Raw genomic sequence first — 21,001 nt, 5'->3', positions numbered from 1 at the left:
TTTGAGTAAAGACCTGAGGGAAGTGAGGAAGCAACTGACATAGTTTGGATATTTGTCCCCATCCAAATCTCATGTTGAATTATAATCCCCAGTGTTGGAAGTGTGGCCTGGTGGGAAGTGTCTGGGTCATGGAGGTGGATGCCTCATGGCTTGGTGCTGTCGTCATGATAGTGAGTAAGTGCTTGCAAGATCCGGTCATTTAAAAATGTGTGGCACCTCCCCCAACTCCCTCCCTGCTCTCTCTGTCTTTTGCTCCTGTTTTGACAATGAAATATTATTTAGTAATAAAGTATTGATATATGCCACAATATGAATAAACCCTAACAACATTAGATTAAATGAAAGAAGCCAGTCACCACATATTGTATGATTCCAGAGTTGGCAAATCTATAGAGAAAAAAAGTAGATAAATGGCTGCTTAGGCTTGGGGGTTCAGGGTGGAGGAGTTGGCACGATGGTTGAAAGGAAAAGGAGAATGACTGCTAATGTACATGGGATTTCAACTTTTGGGGTAATGATAGTATTTATAAAGTTGATTATGGAATGGCTACACAATTCTGAGTATACTAAAAGCCACTGAATTGTACACTTTATTTTTATTTTTCTAAGTTCACATAAGACAGGTAATATGATGATGTCACAACAAGGCTTGAGGGAGGCACAGCTCATGCATGAGCATGAACACCCAATCATCATGCTTATGAACTAAAAGGGATCAGAATTGGATACTTTAAATGGGTGAACAAAATGAAAGAAAAGGTGATGGTGGTAGAGAAGTGTATGGTATGTGAATAATATCTCGATAAAGCTATCATTAGAAAATAAAAAAGAAGGAATTGAAGGGTAGAATGGTAGATGTAAGGAAACTTACATCTAAGTATATCTTACATCTTACATGTAAGTCCCAGATGAGGGACTACTATGGCTCTGACCAGAGAGTATGTGAGAATTAAGAGAGGTTCAGCTTGAAAAAGAAATGTGAGAGCCATCAGTGTATAGATGGTATTTAGAGCCACGAGACTAGATAGAAACCAAGGAAATAAGTACAGATAGAAAAGGTGTTCAAGCACTCAGCTCTGGGGGACTCCAACATTTAGATGCTGGAGAGATAAAGAAGGCCAGGGAGGGAGGAATAAAGCCAGCAGAGTATAGTGTCCTTACAACCAAGTGAAGAAAGTTCCTCAAGGAGGGTTGAGTAGTTAAATGCTGATGACAGGTCAAAATGACCCCAAGAACAGACCACTGGATTTAACAGTGTGGTGGTCATTGATGAGCTTGATAACAACATTTATCTGAAGACAAGTTATTGGAAGTGAGTTACCTGATCAAAGAGTTAAAAGATCCATGAATTTGTATTTAGATAGCATTACCAAATTGCCCTCCACTGGAATTTTACCCAGTTTATACTCGCACCAGCTTATATGAGAGGACCTGTTTCCAAACATCCTCAACAACACAATAAATTATCAAGCTTTTTTTATTTCAGCAATTAAAAAACAAGATACTTCAGCATAGTTTTAATTTTCATTTATTTTATTACGGAAACAGTTTAGTTTCTTTTCATATGTTGAAGACTGCTTTAAATTTAGGTATATTCTTATACAGTGACATAGATTTAGCAGTTTGGTATACACATGCCTCAGGCTCAGCCTGCAACCAAAGGCAAATAATCTTTTATAAGTATTGACTATAATTTTCTTTTTTCTTTTCTTTTTTTTTTTTTTTTTTGAGAGAGGGTCTCACTCTGTTGCCAGGCTGGAGTACAGTGGCATGATCATAGCTCACTGCAGCCTGGATCTCCAGGCTCAAGCAATCCTCCTGCCTCAGCGCCCCCACCGCCCCCCACCACCGGGTAGCTCGGACTACAGGTATACACTACCACACCCAACTAATTTTTTTATTTTTAATAAAGATGAGGTCTCGCTATGTTGCCCAGGCTGGTCTCAAACTTCTGAGGTCAAGCAATCTTCCTGCCTCAGCCTCCCAAAGTGCTAGGATTACAGGTGTGAACCACCACACCCAGCCTAAGTACAATTTTCTATTGTTGCCATTCTTTTTTTTTTTTAGATGGAGTCTCGCTCTGTTGCCCAGGCTGGAGTGCAGTGGCACAACCTTGGCTCACTGCAAGCTCTGCCTTCTGGGTTCACACCATTCTCCTGCCTCAGCCTCCTGAGTAGCTGGGACTACAGGCACCCGCCACCAGACCTGGCTAATTTTTTTGTATTTTTAGTAGAGACGGTGTTTTACTGTGTCAGCCAGGATGGTCTCAATCTTTTGACCTTGTGATCCACCTGCCTTGGCCTCCCAAAGTGCTGGGATTACAGGCGTGAGCCACCGCACCCGGCCTATTGTTGCCATTCTAATTAGCTTTTGCTCTATAATTTTATCACTTGGCCTAGCTTGGAGAAGAAATGCCTTCCAAAAAAAAAACTTATTGCTAATAACTGTTTCTCACAAAAAAGTCCAAAAACATTTAAACATTGATAAACCACAGTTTTTAAAGTACTATATAGAGTACTTTATATACTATAAGTGGATAAAAAGTTTCAGGATATAAAAGTCATAAAAATTGCTTCTGTATTTGTTGTAAAACTGTCATTAAGGATACTGTTATACTGTCACTCTGCATTCCCCTATGTAAGAGCCCAAATGAGAAATCTGTTTTAGAATTTAATGCCAGGAATAAATGTGGTCTCTTTTGTGACTAATGTGCTTCTTCCTTTGTGATTAAAATTATATAACTTATAGGGCTTCCCTTTTTGTTGGACAGCTCAGATTTGATGCTTATTTATGAGAGCTCTATTTAATGCGGCCTTCCTTTTCCATCGTTTTGAGTTTTTGACTATTTCTAGATTATCACTTTTATTTTGTATGTCATTTATGGTAAAATTTTTTTTTTTTTGAGACGGAGTTTTTTGCTCTTGTCATCCAGGCTGGAGTGCAATGGCATGATCTCAGCCCACTGCAACCTCCGCCTCCTGGGTTCAAGCAATTCTCCTGCCTCAGCCTCCCAAGTAGCTGGGACTGCAGGCACCTGCCACCACGCCCAGCTAATTTTTATATTTTTAGTAGAGGCAGAGTTTCCCCACATTGGCAAGGCTGGTGTCGAACTCCTGACCTCAGGTGATTCACCTGCCTCAGCCTCTCAAAGGGCTGGGATTACAGGCGTGAGCCACTGCACCCAGCCCATTTATGGTAAATATTATTAGATTATTTTTGGAAGGGGACTAAATGCAAAGTTTTTAAAAACTCAAGAACTCTCAGGTATAAAAGATGAATGTGCCATTATAAGCAGGTAATTCTCAAAAGAAACTTTCAAATTATTAATAATTATGTGTCAAAATGTTTCACTACACAATTTACAATGTGGATTAAAATTAAAATGAGAAACTTTTCTCCCCATCAAAATAGCAAAAATAAAAAAGTATTGTGTTGGTGAATATGTGAAGAAACAGTAGTCTCATATATCACTTATAGAACTGTAAATTTTTTGGAAGGCAATTTGGGGATATTTATCTAAAGTCTTAAAAATACATGTCATAAATAGTCTCCAAGGTAGAAGCTGCTATTTCCTTTCATCTTTCTTTGAGTATAATGCTCCTCACATCAAGAGGTAAAGTCTAGATGTCAGCAAAACGACCGAGCAGGTAACTCTACACTCCCATCCCTCCAGATAAACTTAAAAAAACAAAAACATACCAGAAACTGAAACTGTCAGAACCAACTTGTTAGAATGTTGGGGAAAAAAGGTTTACAGTAATGAAGAGAATGCTGAATCCAGAAAAAGGCAATTCTAAATCGGCAGGAAAGCTTTGTGGCATTTTTACTTGCTCTTGCTCCACTGCACACTGCATCCCCAGCTCAGCAGCAGTCTCGAAGGTGGCAGCCTGGATTTCTAGTGTGGCACACTGGTCCCTGATTCTGGAGGGAGCACAGCAGACCTTATTCTCAAATTATTGTGTTTGTTCTAGCTTGTCTGGGACTGCCTGAGAGACTGGTGCAAGGCACTCATCTCTGTTTCTCCTAACTCAGTGTGGAAAAGCACTGAAACCTACACAGGGTGGAAAAGTATTGTTCAAAAACATTGTAAGGTTATCAAATCCCCAAAGCTGTTTGGGGCAAAGCATTATGGTTGAGACATACAATAGACCACCTAAAGCCTGAGAAGAAAAGCTGGAGAGTTTCTTTGGAAATTAGAGCATTCAAAAGTACTTGTGTGTACTGGGAAATTCAGAAAGCCACATGTATGCCCAGGACAGGATGTATGCTTAAAGTGGACCAGAGAAGACCCTATGCTTTCACTACTGATTGATCTACAGGTTCAGTATAAGCAGGAAGAAAAGGCTGAGGCAGAAATATAAATGGCCTGGTTAAATGTTAAAAGAAAGCCTCAGCACAGAGCCATCTGTACAGATTGGCAGAAAAGATTTTTTGTTTTGTTTTTGTTTGTATTTAGATCCTGGCATTCAAGGAAATCTGTCGAAACACTGGCTGAACACAAGTTACACCTTCAACAATAAAAAGCAGCCAAACGTAGTGAAAGGCAAAGTTTGATTTCCAAAATTCCCACATGATAGTATCCACATGTCCAGTTTTCAACAATGATAAAATACAAATAGTACAAATAAATAAAAGTATGACTCTTTCAAAGAAAAAAATATAGAAATTCTCCCTAAAGCCCAGGCATCAAACTTACTACACAAATACATTAGATCAATTTTCCTATACACACTCAAAAAGCTCAAGGAAGCCACGGACAAAACAAAGAGAAAAAAGGAAAGCAATGTATGAACAAAATTAGAGTATCAGTAGAAACAGAAATTATTTAAAAAAAAAAAACAAGAAGTCTGGAGCTTAAAAGTACAATATTTGGAATAAAAAATTCACTAAAGGGTTCAACAGCAGATTTGATGAGGCAGAAGAAAGAATCAGCAAAACTGAAGATGGAACAATTAAAATAATTCAGTCTGAGGAACAGAAAGAAAAAGAATGAAGAAAAGTGAACAGAATTTAAGACCTATAGGATGCCATCAAGCTGACCAGCATACATATTATGGAAGTTCTGGAAGAAACTTCCCCCTTTCTAGAGAAGAAAGGGGGAAGAAAGAATTTTGAAGAAATAATGGCCCAAAACTTCCCAAATTTGGTGAAAGATATGAATCAACACATCCAAGAAACTTCATAAACTCCAAGCAGGAAAAACTCATATGTCCACACTAAAACACACCATAGTCAAATTGTCAAAACACAAAGAAAAAATATCAAAAACAGCAACAGAGGTGTGACTTGTCACATACAAGTGATCCTCAATAAGATTAACAGCTGATTTCTTATCAAAACCATGGAGGCCGGAAGTCACTGAGATGACATATTTAAAGTCTGAAAAAAAAAACTGACAACTAAGAATTCTATATCCAGGTGTCTCATGCCTATAATCCCAGCACTTTGGGAGGCTGAGGAGGGATGACCACTTGAGGCCAAGAGATTGAGACCAGCCTGGGAAACATAGTGAGACTATGTCTCTACAAAAATTACAGAAAAAAAAGGCAAAAGAATTCTATATCTAGTAAATTATCCTTCAAAAGTGAAGAAGACATTAAGACAATCCCAGATAAACAAAATTAAGACAATTTGATAATAGGACCTACCTCATAAGGAACGCTAAAGGGAGTCCTTCAGGCTGAAATGACAGGACACTAGTCAGCAACTTGAAGCCAGATGAAGGAATAAAGAACACTAGTAAAGGTAAATATGAAAGCCAGTATTATTGTACTTTCAACTTATAACTCCTCTTTCTCTTCTCTTTTTTTTTGATGACAAATGCATAAAATAATAATGATAAGTCTATGTTAATAGGCACACAATAGATAAATATGTAATCTGTGACAATAACAATGTAACAGGGGAGGGATGGAGATGTATAGGAGCAGAGTGTACAGTGCTGAAATTAAGTTTGTATTCAGACTAAGCTGTTACAGGTTTAAGATGCTAATTGTTGTCTCCAAGTTAATCACTAAGACAACAACTAAAAAAATATACAGAAAAGGAAAGAAGAGGGAAATCCAAATGGTATACTGCAAAAAATCAGCTAAATATAAAAAGGCAGCAATAAAGGAACTGAAGAACAAAAAAAAAAGACATGCAGACAACAAACAGATAAACGGCAGAAGTAAATCCTTCTTTATCAGTAATCACATTACATATAAATGGATTAAACTTTCCTATTAAAAAGCAGACATTGGCAGATTAGATTAGAAAAACTCACACAGAATCCATCTATCTGCTGTCTACAAGATACTCCCTTTAGATGTAAGGACAGAAGGAAGTCAAAGGTAGGATAAAATCAGATATTCCATACAAATAGTAAAAAAGAGCTGAGATGGCTATATTATTGTCAGACAAAATAAACTTCAAATAAAAAGAGGGTACAAGAGACAAATAAGGACATTAAATATTGATAAAAGGTTCAATACAGCAATAAAATACATTTATAAAAATATACAACAGAACCCCATACAACATTTATAAACATATACAACAGAACCCCAAAATTTATAAAGCAAAAACTGACAGAACTGAAGGGAGAAACTGATAGTCCTACAATAATAGAGACTTCAATACTCTACTTTCAATAATGGATAAAACAACCAGACAGGAGATTAATAAAAAAATAAAGGATTTGGGCTGGGCATGGTGGTTCACGCCTGTAATCCTAGCACTTTGGGAGGCTGAGGCGGGCAGACTGCCTGAGCTCAGGAGTTCGAGACCAGCCTGGGCAACACAGTGAAACTCCATCTCTACTAAAATACAAAACAAAACAAACAAACAAAAAATGCTGGGTGCGGCAATGTGCTCCTATAGTCCCAGCTACTTGGGAGGCTGAGGCAGGAAAATTGCTTGAACCCGGGAGGCAGAGGTTGCAGTGAGCCAAGATCATGCCACTGCACTCCAGCCTGGGTGACAGAGCGAGACTCTATCTAAAAAAGAAAGAAAGAAAGAAAGGATTTGAACAACCCTATAAACCAATTAGACCTAACAGACATATATAGAACATTCTACCCAATAACAACAGATTACACATTCTTCTCACGTGCACATAGAACATTCTGCAGGGTATACCATATGTCAGGCCACAAAACAAGTATCTTTAAATTTTAAAAGATTGAAATCATGGCTGAGCATGATGGCTCATGCCTGTAATCCCAGCAATTTGGGAGGCCAAAGCGGGCAGATCACCTGAGGTCGGGAGTTCAAGACCAGCCTGACCAACATGGAGAAACCCCGTCTCTATTAAAAATACAAAATTAGCCAGGTGTGATGGCACATGCCTGTAATCCTAGCTACTCAGGAGGCTGAGGCAGGAGAATCACTTGAACCCAGGAGGCAGAGGTTGCCATGAGCTGAGATCACACCATTGCACTCCAGCTTGGGCAACAAGAGTGAAACTCCGTCTCAAAAAAAAAAAAAAAAAAAGATTGAAATCATATGAAGCATATTTTCTGATCACAATGAAATAAAACTAAAACCCAGTAACAGAAGACTTAAAATTAAGAAAATAAGAATATTAAATAACTGAAATAAGAAAATTTAAGCAACACATTCAACCAATGGTTCAAAGAAGAAATCACAAGAGAAATGAAAAAAAAACCTTTAGACAAATGAAAACAAAAACCAAATAAAAAGTTATGAAATGCAGTGAAAGCAGTGCTCAGAGGGAAATATATAGTTCTCTACACATACACTAAAGAAGAAGAAAACTCAAAATCAATAACATAACTGTATACTTTAAGGAACTAGCAAAAGGGGGGCACACTATGCCCAAAGCTAGCAGAAGACATAATAAAAGAAAGAATGAAGATTAGAGTAAAAACAAATTAGAGAATAGAAAAATAATGGAGAAAATCAATAAGCTTTAAAAGTTGGTTTTTCAAAAAGATCAACAAGATTGACAAACTTTTAGCAAGACTGACTAAGAAAAGAGAGAAGACATGAAAGTGGAAACATTACTACCAATTTTAGAGGGATAAAAAGGAGTATTAGAATACTATGAACAATTGTATGCGAACAAGTTGAATAACCCAGATGAATGCACAGTTTCCCAGTAACACACAAGCAAAGCACTATGGTACAATATAAACAGTTTTTTTAAATTACATATATGTATATGTAACATGTGTGTGTGTTTATGTGTGTATGTGTAATATAGGGGGCTTTAAAATAACTCCAGAAGGATACCACCACCAAGGTGTTAAAAGCAGTTATCACTAGGTGAGTAGAGATCGGGATGTTTTTATTTTTTAATTTTTAAAAATTTTAATTATTAAAATTTTTTATAGAGATGGGATTTCACTATGTTGCCCAAGCTGGTCTCAAACCTCTGGGCTCAAGTGATCCTCTTGCCTTGGCCTTTCAAAGTGCTGGGATTACATGAATGAGCTACCACACCTGACCTTGGGTATTTTTATATACTTTCTTGTTCATCTGTATTTCCTAACAATTTTTTTTTTTTTTTTTTTTTTTTTTTAAGAGATAGAGTCTTTCTCTGCCTCTCAGGCCGGAGTGCAGTGGTGCGATCTCGGCTCACTGCAACCTCCGCCTCCCAGGTTCAAGCAATTCTCCTGCCTCAGCCTCCCGAGTAGCTGAGATTACGGGTGCATGCTGCCATGCCCGGCTAATTTTTTGTATTTTAGTAGAGACAGGGTTTCACCGTGTTGCCCAGGCTGGTCTTAAACTCCTGAGCTCAGGCAATCCCCCCCACCTCGGCCTCCCAAACTGCTAGGATTACAGGCATGAGCCACCGCACCCAGCTTCCTAAAAATTTTTATAATGAGCATGCAATGCTTTTGTAATAAGGTAACAAAAATAACAACAAAAACTTCATCTAGAAAAAAACCAGATAACTCCTGCTTAGCCCAAGGGAAATTACAATCGTGGGGATAATCTGACTTCCTCTTATTTACACCCAAATTGTACAAAACTAGTATAAGCACCATAGCTACAAACCTTCTGGCTAGCTCCTCTGGCATTCGCTTTGGAACCAAGGCTTTGTCCAGCTGAATTTCCAACACAACGTATGTCCCTGCTTCTACATATTGCTGTAAAGACATTGTTTTCTTATTATTTCCAGAAAAAAATATATATTTATGAAAAATTTAGTAACATAAGATGATGCTCACAATATAATAAGTGAGAAAACTGCATATATAACTACATATACAGTGTGATCTCAACTGTTAAAATATTTTTCACATAGAAAAATAACTGGAAAGAAATATAGCAACAGTGGTTATCTCTTACAGGAAAGGATTTTCAGTTTTATTCTTGGAAGCTTCTACAGTGTAACAGGGCTGAAGCCCTGTTTAACTTGTTCTCAATACTTTCCCAGGAACTGTTTTAAGTGAATGCCTTTCTTTCTTCCAGCAACCTTCTTTCAGGTGGTCCTGCAGAAAAATTCTCTTCATAACCTTCTTACATTCCCACTCACAGTCTCCTCACTACCATCTACCAACTCCAACTGCTGGACAGCTCTACCCAGATTTTTGCCAGCATCCTAAATACATGTTCAAAATTGAATTTATTATTTCCCCAGTGTCAATCTCTCTTGATTTTTCTCTTAATGGTGTTGTCATCCTTCCAGAAAGTGAGGCTTGCAACCTGAGTTATCCTTAACTTTTCTCAACAATACCCCCAAAGCTTCCCAATTGCAAACTCCTTGCCTCTCCAGATTTCTGACTTTCTTTACTACAACCCCTGTCCTAAATAAAACTGTCATCAACACTCATCTGTACTACAAGAAAAGCCTGCAGCTCTACCCCACCTTCAATCTCTTTTTTTCATACCCTTGCAAGAATTCCGACCTGAAACACACGAGGTCTTATTTCTATGACTTTAAAACCTTTGATTTGAATCTCCAAGAAGAGGTTCAAGAATCTGTCATCAGCTACACAATGAAGTCCAAACTTTTAAATAAGCCTTTCAAGTCTTTCCATTACCTGATTCAGCCTCTTTCTTCTTTCCTAACTCTACAGAATCTCTCCTTTAATTTCTCTATATACCATACACTGCAATTAACTGACACAGCCTAAATTCTGCTCTTGCAAATTCTCTGTGTTGTTCTCTCTCAAGCTGCTCCCTGGCTCTGAAATGCCTCTGCCTCCATCTTCTTATGGCAAACAGATCTCTTCATTTTTCACTACTTAGTATGGATATCACCTGCTCCATGAAGCCTTCCCTTAGACTTCCCCATCCTAATATTTGTCTCCTCAGAGCCCACACAGAACTTTTATTTGTACCTCTATTACAGCACTCATCAAAATTATATACTATGGTTAGTTATGTACCAGTCTGTTTCTCCTACCAGATGCTGAGTTTCCTGAAAGCAGATGAATAAATGCTGCAGATGATGCATCTTTACATCCCTTATAATGTTTAACATAGTAGAATTAACAAAAGATATAATATTTTAATGCTGGAAAGGACCTTAAAATTAACCTGGCACCAGTTCATTTTACAGAGTTTCAACAAGACAAAGAAATTTGCCCAAAGTCATAGACAACTAGTCATGGACAAATATGGAATGATAACTAACATCCTGCCTGAACATTTTCCACTGAAAATGCCTTGCTTAATAAAGGTCTGGTTAACTTAAACTTAATTTTCCAAACTTTATGCACAATTACCTGTCCTTCAGGATTGTGACTTAGAGGGGGTTCACCTTCCAAAGGAGTATCTGAGCTCTGAGATTTTATACTAGGTGCCTGCTGAAAGAAAATGAACACATCTCAAAAATTGAATTCCTACATGGTCTTCATAGTGACATGAACAATGTTCTCTACACTGCATCAAAATGCAAACTAACTGCAGCCATAAAAAAGAATGAGTTCCCTTTGCAGGGATGGATGAAGCTGGAAACCATCAGTCTCAGCAACTAACACAGGAACAGAAAACCAAATACCGCATGTTCTCACTCATAAGTGGGAGTTGAACCATGAAAACACATGGACACAGGGAGGGGAACATCACAAACCGGGGCCTGTTGGGGGTAAGGGCCAAGGGGAAGGAAGAGCATTAAGGACAAATACCTAATGCATGCGGGGCTTAAAACCTAGATGGCGGGTTGACAGGTGCAGCAAACCACCATGACACGTGTACCTATGTAACAAACCTGCACATTCTGCACATGTATCCCAGAACTTAAAGTAAAATTAAAAAAAAATGCAAACTAACATTGATACAAGTCACCAAGTGAGAAATCAGTGAAGCCTCTGGAATGTAATCTAACAGGCAAAATCATCACCTTCTCAACAACCTACCACATCCCCAGGCCTAGGCCTTCCATCTATATCCTTTTCTTTCACCAGTTTATCTTCTTTCAGATTCTTAGAAACAGCTTGTTTGGACAGCAGAGAATTAATTCCTCCTATTTTATTATTATGAATCAAGTGATGGCCAATATCCCGGAACAAGCTCAATAAACATTTGGTCTGAAAAACAAAAAAACAAACAAAAAAAAGCAATACATGAGACAAACTTGAAAGAAATACACTTTTTTTTTTTTTTTTACCATTTAGTTTTCCAAACAATTTCAACATTTAACATCAGAGACAGAAAGGAACTTGAAAGACTTCATTGTATTTCCCTCCTTCTAGAACAGGTAAAACCACCACAGAAAGTTAGTTGCCTACTCTAGCATTTAAAGGATTTAGAGGAGACCTTACAACCTGGCTTGATTCTGGCATCTCATAACTCTTGTAATCAGAACGCTTTTAATCTTTGACACAGAATTTCAAATTAGGCTAGACATGGTGGCTCACACCTGTAATCCCAGCACTTTGGCAGGAGGATTGTGTGAGCTCAGGAGTTCAAGACCAGCCTGGGTAAAATAGCGAGACTTCATCTCTACTAAAAACAAAATTAAAAAATCAGCGAGGTGGGCCGGGCTTGGTGGCTCATGCCTGTAATCCCAGCACTTTGGGAGGCCGAGGCGGGTGGATCACGAGGTCAGGAGATTGAGACTATCCTGGCTAACACGGTGAAACCACATCTCTACTAAAAATACAAAAAATTAGCCAGGCGTGGTGGTGGGTGCCTGTAGTGCCAGCTACTCAGGAGGCTGAGGCAGGAGAATGGTGTGAACCTGGGAGGCGGAGCTTGCAGTGAGCCAAGATCGTGCCACTGCACTCCAGCCTGGGCGATAGCGCGAGCCTCTGTCTCAAAAAAAAAAAAATCAGCCAGGTATGGTGGCACATGCCTGTGGTCCTAGCTACTGGGGAGGCTGAAGTGGGAGAATCACTTGAACCCAAGCACTCAAGGCTACAGTGAGCCATGACTACACCCCTGCATTCCAGCCTGGGCTACACAGCACGACTCTGTCTCCAAAAAAAAAAAAAAAAAAAAAAGGCCAGGTGCAGTGGCTCACACCCGTAATCCCAGCATTTTAGAGGGCCGAGGCAGGCAGATCATTTGAGACCAGAAGTTTAAGGCCAGCCTACCCAACATGGTGAAACCCTGTCCCTACTAAAAATACAAAAATTAGCTGGGTGTGGTGGCATGCACCTGTAATCCCAGCTACTGGGAAGGCTGAGGCAGGAGAATCACTTGAACTTGGGAGGCGGCGGTTGCAGTGACCTGAGATGGTGCACTGCACAGCAGCGTGGGCAACAGAGTGAGACTCCGTCTCAAAAAAAGAAAAAAAATTAAAATTAAATTAACAGGCTGAATTCGCTTCTATACAAGAAATAGTATCTATTTAGTTACCACTGACCTATCAGTTATAATTGGAAGGATAAGGCAAGTTTAAAGTTCAAAGCAAAACCTTTGTATGGAAAAATTCAAACTATAGATAAATCACCAGAAAAGGATTTTACAACAATTTTTCCCTAAAAATTCGTTTTTGAAATAAACAATTTTTTAATTAAAGAACATGGGTGATTCTCAAAATAATTTATGTTGAATGAAAAGAACCAGACCAAAGGAGGCCAGGCGAGAGGGGAGGGGTGGACAGAGGTGAGCAAAGGAATAATAGAAGACGCAAAAAACTTTGGGGGGTAATGTGTGTATGTTCATTATCTTGATTGTGGTGACAGTTTCACAGATGTACAGATATGTCAAAACTTTAATATTGTACAATTTAAGTATATGCAGTTTATTTATCAATTATACCTCAATAAAGCTGTTTGAAAACAATCCAACAATATTAATTGTAAATACTAAAAATCACTCACAATCCTACCACCTCTGTGATAAATACTGTATTTCATAGATTCAAAGACACAAGCTTTCTCAAATTTTAACATCTCTGGGGTATGTTCTATAATAAGAGTATTTCATATAAGTGGTATCATACAATACATAGTCTTTTGCATCTGCCTTCTTTCACTTAGCATGTTTCTGAGGTTCGTCCATGCTATAGCATGTGTCAGTTGGTTCATTACTTTTTTATTTTTTATTTTAGTTATTTATTTATTTGAGACAGAGTCTTACTCTGTCACCTAGACTGGAGTGCAATGGCACAATCACAGCTCACTGCAACCTCTACCTTCTGGGCTCAAGCCATCAGCTCACCTCAGCCTCCTGAGTAGCTGGGACACAGGCACACGCCACCACCCCAGCTAATTTTTGTATTTTTTGTAAAGATAGGGTCTCACCATGTTGCCTAGGCTTGTCTCAAACTCCTGGCCTCAATGATCTGCCCACCTCGGCCTCCCAAAGTGCTGGGATTACAGGTGTGAGCCACCACACCTGGCCCAAGTTTACTACTTTTTTAAAAAAACAGGCTGGGCACAGTTACTCACACCTGTAATCCCAGCACTTTGGGAGGCCGAGGCAGGAGGATTGTTAGAGCCCAGGAGTTTGATACCAGCCTGGGCAACACAGTGAGACTGTCTCTACAAAAAAAAAAATTTTTGTTTTAATTAGCTGGATGTGGTGGCATATGCCTATAGTCCAGTTATTCAGGAAGCTAAGGCAAAGGATCACTTGAGCCCAGTAGTTCAAGGCTGCAGTGAGCTATGATAGTACCACTGCACTCTAGCCTGGGTGACAGAGTGAGACCCATCTCAAAAAAAAAAAACAACAAAAAAAACAACAGCTTTATTGAGATATTCACATATACACAATGTACACATTTAAAGTGCATGATTCAGTGATTTGGGGATTTTACATCATTAGTAGTTAATTTCTTTTCACTGCAAAATAGTATTCCCTTGTATAGATATACCACATTTTGTTTATCTATTCACTATCTGCAGACATTTGTATTATTGTGAGCTTTTAGCTATTACAAATAATGCTGCAATAAACATTCACATATATGTCTTCGTGTAAATACAGGTTTTCTTTTCTCTTAGAAATTCCTAGAAATGATTTGTTGGGTTGTATGGTAAGTTTATACTTGCCATAGATACTCTTTTTTGTTGTTGTTGTTGTTGTTTTGAGACAGGGTCTCACTCTTGTCACCCAAGCTGGAGTGCAGTGGCATGATCACAGCTCATTGCAGCCTTGATTGCCTGCTGGGCTCAAGTGATCCACCTACCTCAGCCTCCCAAGTAGTGGGACCACAGGCATGCACAAACAACACACCCAGCCAATTTTTTTATTTTTTGTAGAGATGGAGTTTTGCCATTTTGCCAGGCTGGTCTCCAACTTCTGAGCTCAAGCAATCCTCTCATTTCAGCCTTCTAAAGTCCTGGGATTACAGGCTTGAGCCACTGCACCTGGCCAGATTTTCCATACAGTTGTCTTTTCAAGTATTGAGAGTAGGATACTGAAATTTCTAAATATTATTGCCAAATTCCCTATTTCTCCTTTCAATTCTGTTGGGTTTTGCTTCAAGTATTATGAGGTGATTGTGTTGTACTGTTAAGTGTGTATACACTTATAATTGTCCTGTCTTTCTGATGAATTGATGCTTTAATCATAGTGACAGGCCATTCTGTCTTCAGTAATATGTATTTCTAGTCTTAAAAACTATTTTGTCTGGTATTATTGTAGTTACTCAGCTATTACATTTTCTGTTTCCATAGTATATCTTTTGTACCTTTTTACTTCAAACTTTTGCGTATTTGAACCTAAGGTGTGTCTACTTTAAACAGTATATAGTTGAATCTTGATTTTTTTGTAAATCCAATTTAATAACTTCTATCCTTTTATCAGTGTGTTTAGATCACTTACATATAATATTATTGTTGAAATACTTAGATTTTTATCTTCCATGCTATTTGTTTTCTATATATCATCTGTTTTTGTTGTTCTGTTCTTCCTTTAACTACCTTATGTTAAATAAATATTTGTGATAGCCCATTTAATTCCTTTGTTGAGATATATATATATATATGATGTACACATAAATATATACGTATATATAATATGTGTGGACATACACACATATATATGTGCATATGTGTATGTATACACGCAAAATTTTCTTAGTGGTTACTTAGGGATTACAATATACATCCCAACTAATAACAATCTATTTCACGTCAATACTAACTTAATTCTGGTAAAATACAGTAATTTTGCTCTGCTATAGCTCCATTCTATCCTCCTTCCTTTATGCTATTATCATACAAATTAAATCTATATGTTAACCCAACAATATAACTAATACTTTATCCAATCATGTCTTCTAAAGAAGTTAAGAGTAAAAATGAAAAAGATCTATTTCTAAACTCCTTTATATTAACTTACAACCATTTCAAGTATTCCTCATTTCTTTTTATGGATTCAAGTTAGCAACTGGTGCCATTTCCTTTCAAGCTGGAAGACCTCCTTTAGTATTTCCTGCAAGGCATGTTTCCTAGCAACAAATTCTTTCAGCATTTATCTGGGGATGTCTTTATTTTGCCTTTGTTGTTTTTGTTTCTTTTATTGAGAGAGAGTCTCACTCTGTCATCTAGGCTGGAGTACAGTGGCACGATCTTGGCTCACTATAACCTCCTGCCTCAGGAATTCTCCTGCCTCAGCCTCTTGAGCAGCTGGGATTACAGGTGCACGCCACCATGCCCAGGTAACTTGTATTTTTAGTAGATACAGGGTCTCATCATGTTGGCCAGGCTGGTCTCAAACTCCTGACCTCAGGTGATCCACCCACCTCTACCTCCCAAAGTGCTGGGATTACAGGCATGAGCCGCCACACCCAGCCCTGCCTTTGTTTTCGGTTGGTAGTTTTTGTGTATGTGTGTTTTTCTTTCAGAACTTCGCATGTGTTATTCCACTGCCTTCTGGCTTCCATTGTTTCAGATGAAAAATCAGTGGTTAATCATATTGATTCTCCCCTGTAAGTGATGAGTTGTTTTTCTCCTGTTGCATTCGTGATGTTCTCTTTGTCTCTCTCTTTCATTTGACTATATATAATGTGTATATTTTGGGTCTCTGTGTGCTGATCCTAACTGGGATTTTCTAAACTCCTTGGATCTGTAAATTCATGTCTTCATCAAATGTGGGATATTTTCAGACATTATATCTTTATACTCTCCCCTCTTGGGACTCTTATTACATATTGTTGGTTGCCTTCCACCAAGATTGCCATTTTGATGTAGTTTGGCTCTTTATCCTCTAGAAATCTCATGTTGAAATGTGATCCGCCTCCAGTGGGTGACAGAGTGAGAAGACCATGTCTCAAAAAAAACGAAGAAAGAAAAAAGAAAAGAAATGTGATCCCCAATGTTGTAGGTAGGGCCTGGTGGGAGGTGTTAGGGTCATGGGGTAGATCTTTCATAAATGGCTTGGTGCTATCCTTGAAGTAATGAGTTCTCACTCTGTTAGTTACAAAGAGATCTGCTTGTTAAAAAATAATCTGGCACTGCTCTCCTCTCTTTTATGCTCTTTCTCTCACCATGTGACATGCCTGCTTCCCCTTTGCCTTCCATCATGATTGTAATGAGACAGAGTAGGGATGGGGCTTGGCATTCAGCTCACCCCCACTGGATCATCTTTCATGCATTCTTGAGCTAAAGGTGAGGGTGGGGAAGGAAGAGCAGCCCCAGACAAGAAGGCCTCAAACTCCTTAGCTTTTAATGCATTAGTACTTCTCAGCTTGTTGATGCTTTTGGTCAATTTCAAGGATGGTGAAATACTTTTTGTCCATTTGTCCAGCTTTATGGTTGCTTTTGTGGGGAGATGATTTGTCAGTCTCCTCACTTGGCCATAGCCAGAGATATTTCCTTTCCAATGTTTTCTATTTTTTTTTTAAATTATTGTGAAAAAATGTGATCATATTTATATTTTGACTTTCATTTAACAGACTATCATTTGCATTCTTTCACGTTTTAAAATTTTTCATGACGATAATTTTTAATATATGCACAATATTCCCCTATCATGTGTAATAAAAGCAATAGTTAAAATTTTCTGTGTGCCAACTACATTCCTACTGCTTTATATATTTCATCTCATTTAATAGGTAAAACAATTCTAGGAAACAAGCATTGCCTCCATTTTACTGATGAATACAGTAAAGGTGAGACAAATTTAGTCACTTGCCTGAAGTCATCCAGCTAGTAAATGGCAGTTTCAGAATTCAAACTTTAGGCTGCCTGAGTGGGTTATCAAACCTCTTAACTTTTCTATTATGATACACTGTTTCCCTCAGATTCAACAAGAGTATCTTCATATAGAAAGGTTTGGATACATTTCCAATTATTTCCTTGAATAGTTTCCTAGAAGTAGAAGTCCTATTGGAAAGGATATAAGTATTTCAAGCTTTTGAATACATATGGACAATAAATTTTTTGCAAAAAGTTGTTACCAATTATGCTTCTACTAGCAGTGAATGAAAGTTGTTTTACTGAGATGGAGCAAGAATCCTCTTTTTAGAGGCCTGTGCTCCCCAGGCATGGAAATAATGGAAAATTCTGAAGTTCCTTCAAGAGAAATTCTAGGCACCCAGCTAGCCCCAGAAATAAATAAGTAACTTAAACAAGAAGGTAATAGTAGCCTAAAACAATAGCCAAGGAAGTTAAAGTTCAAGAGATGTTTGCTTTATAGAAACTAAACATAACGTCTGAACCTATGTCCCTGAGTTTCTTTCTGAGCCTCAGACCCCACTGAGAAACCACTGAAAGGATCAGCCGGCACTCAGATCAGCTGAATGGATCAGCCCCCAGCTAAGGAGGAAGTGAAGACTCAACTATATGGTCCTTTGTTCTAAATTTCTTTCTGGGGTGCTTGGAGAAAGTCACTCCCCCTAGCAAGTTAACACTTTTCTACGACCTCAAAGTTTTAAACAAAGCCTCTCTTCCTTAACAATTGCAAATCAGAAAATCTTTGAATCTGCCTACCACTTGCAAGCCCCCCCACCCCCGCCTCAACATATCCTGCCCTTTTAAGCTTAAACCAATGTGTAACTTGCATATACTGATTTATGATTTTGCCTGTAGCTTCTGCTTTCCTGAAATTCACCTCTGTCTTTAAAAATCATTGCCTGCAAGTCATCAGGGAGGTCAGGATTTGATAATTTAGCACCTGGTCTTCCTTGCTTGACACCCTGCAATGAAAGCCTTTCTTTCTATCACTGCAAACCTTGGCGCATACATGCGGTTTTACTGTACCAAGTGAGCAAACATCAGTTTGGTTCTATAACATTATCACACCTTTACCACCAATGGGCATTATCATATTTTAAAGAATTGTCGAACTTTTCAAGTAAAATGATAACTACTGTTATTTAAATTTATAATTCCTTGATTAATAAATAAGGCCAGATGTCTCTTCTTATATCTGTTGGCCATTGACACTTCTTTTGTGAACTGCTATTTCACATACCTTGAACATTAAAAAAAGTTTGTTATTCTTCTAGATTGAAAAAACTACTATATTTCAGGAATAGTAGCTATCTCTCAGGAAACTACTGTATTTCAGAAAAAGTAGCTATCTTTCTGATGTGTATTCAAATATTTTCCCTAGTTCTTCAGTTACATTGTAATTTTGTTTATTAAGGTTTATTTTATATATAGCAACTTGATGTTTTTGGTAAACGAAATACTTTCTTTCATACTTTTCACCGCTTTCAAGCCTAGGAAGTTTTCTCTTAATTCATATCTTTAATATTCATTTTTATAGTCTTCACATTTAACTTATTTTAATAAATTCATTTGAAATTTATTTTGATCTATGTTATATGTAACATTTGCATTATTTTCTCTCATTTTTTTTTATTTTTAATTTTTTTTGAGACAAGGTCTCACTCTATCCTCAGGCAGAGTACAGTAGCACAATCACAGCTCACTACAGCCTTGACCTCCTTGGCTCAATCGATCCTCCTACCTCAGCCTCTGGAGTAGCTGGGACTACAGGAATGTGCCACCATGCTCTGCTAATTAAAAAAAACATTTTTTTTGTAGCAATAGGGTCCCACTATTTTGCCCTGGCTGGTCTTGAACTCCTGGGCTCAAGTGATCCTCCCACCTCAGCCTCCTGAAGTGCTGGGATTACAGGTGTGAGCCACCATGCCCAGCCTTCTTTCCCATTAAACTATCTATAAAGCATTAATAATTATCCTTTTTTTTTTTTTTTTTTTTTTTTTTCTTGAGATGGAGTCTCGCTCTGTCTCCAGGCTGGAGTGCAGTGGCACAATCTTGGCTCACTGCAACCTCTGCTTCCCAGGTTCAAGCAGTTCTCCTGCCTCAGCCTCCTGATACCTGGAACTACAGGCACACAACATCACGCCCAGCAAATTTTTGTATTTTTAGTAGAGACAGGGTTTCACCATGTTGGCCAGGATGGTCTCAAGCTCTTGACCTCAGGTGATCCGCCTGCCTCGGCCTCCTAGTGTGCTGGGATTATAGGCATGGCCTATAAAGTATTAATATTTTTAATGGCTACATATTTCATCATTTTTATTTACTATGATTTACTAAGCCTTCCTCTATTAGTAAACATTTAACCTCATTTTTAGTTTTTGCTATTATAGGTTTAAAAAGTTTTCATGAATATGAGATTTTTGAACCTATTAAATTATGTCCTTAAAATAAATTCCTGGCCGGGCGCAGTGGCTCATGCCTGTAATCCCAGCACTTTGGGAGGCCAAGGTGGGTGGATCATCTGAGGTCAGGAGTTCGAGACCAGCCTGTCTAACATGGTGAAACCCCGTTTCTACTAAAAATACAAAAAATTAGCCGGGCATGGTAGCATGCACCTGTAATCCTAGCTACTTGGGAAGCTGAGGCAGGAGAATTGCTTGAACCCAGGAGGCAGAGGTTGCAGTGAGCCGAGATCACGCCATTCCACTCCAGCTTGGGCAACAGAGTGAGACTCCATCTCAAAAATAAATAAATAAATAAATAAATTCCTATAAATGTGGCTTCTAGTTCAAAAGATACTGATGTAGAAACAGTTTACTACTCAGTTAGTGTACAACTAGATGATGGGGTTTTCATAAATTTATTATTGAAAAATAGCTCTCCTAATAACAGTGACATAATAATACATTTTTGTTATTGTTGTGTGTTTTACAAAGCCTCATTTTCTCCTAGGAAGCAACATGATGAAACTGACTTTTTGCTTAAGTATATGATTTTAACATTTTTACACCTAAAAATGGAAAAAAAAACATATTATAGTTCATATTCTAGTTCATTAATTACCACATGGATTTCAGTTTTTCCATATTTAACAACAACAGACTTTTTTTTTTCTTTTTCTTATATATATTTTTTAAGACAGAGTCTTGCTCTGTCGCCCAGGCTGGAATGCAGTGGTGCAATTTCAGCTCACTGCAACCTCCGCCTCCCAGGTTCAAGCAATTCTCTTGCCTCAGCCTCCCGAGTGGCTAGGATTACAGGCGCCTTGCCACCACACTTGGCAAATTTTTGTATTTTTAATAGAGACGGGTTTTTGCCATGTTGGCCAGGCTGGTCTCCAACTCTTGGCCTCAGGCAATCTGCCTGCCTCAGCCTCCCACAGTGCTGGGATTACAGGTGTGAGCCACCACACCCAGTCACACTTAAAATGCTAAAAGTTTTGTATCCAAATTTATTGAGGTAAAATTAAAGTACAATAA

The 21,001-nt window shown here is 38.2% G+C and overlaps 1 protein-coding gene and 1 non-coding gene across 13 annotated transcripts in view; both read right to left on the bottom strand.

Annotated features, from left to right (window-relative positions):
• Positions 1-21,001, bottom strand: part of CFAP70 (cilia and flagella associated protein 70) — a 97,599-nt gene that overhangs the window by 46,267 nt on the left and 30,331 nt on the right. For 9 of the 12 annotated variants that reach the window (XR_008510815.2, XM_054523326.2, XM_054523328.2 and 6 more), the window contains 3 exons: positions 11,313-11,483; positions 10,680-10,760; positions 9,004-9,095 (listed from right to left, as the gene is read on the bottom strand). Coding sequence is in view for 11 of the 12 variants with exons in the window: in XM_054523326.2 (XP_054379301.2) it covers positions 9,004-9,095; positions 10,680-10,760; positions 11,313-11,483 (344 nt within the window). In the remaining variant the exon portion in view is untranslated. The remainder of the gene's footprint in view (positions 1-9,003; positions 9,096-10,679; positions 10,761-11,312; positions 11,484-21,001) is intronic. The other 3 variants (XM_054523327.2, XM_063727348.1, XM_063727350.1) reach the window with 1 other exon arrangement.
• On the bottom strand, positions 614-716 carry LOC112135347 (small nucleolar RNA U13). Its single transcript, XR_002916643.1, has one exon. It is a non-coding gene; the product is annotated as a small nucleolar RNA U13 (small nucleolar RNA).

This window comes from Pongo abelii, chromosome 8 (genome assembly GCF_028885655.2).
Source record: "Pongo abelii isolate AG06213 chromosome 8, NHGRI_mPonAbe1-v2.0_pri, whole genome shotgun sequence".
Classification (NCBI taxonomy): Eukaryota; Metazoa; Chordata; class Mammalia; order Primates; family Hominidae; genus Pongo; species Pongo abelii.
Note: the sequence above shows the minus strand (reverse complement) of the source record. Positions and strands in the feature narration are given on the sequence as shown.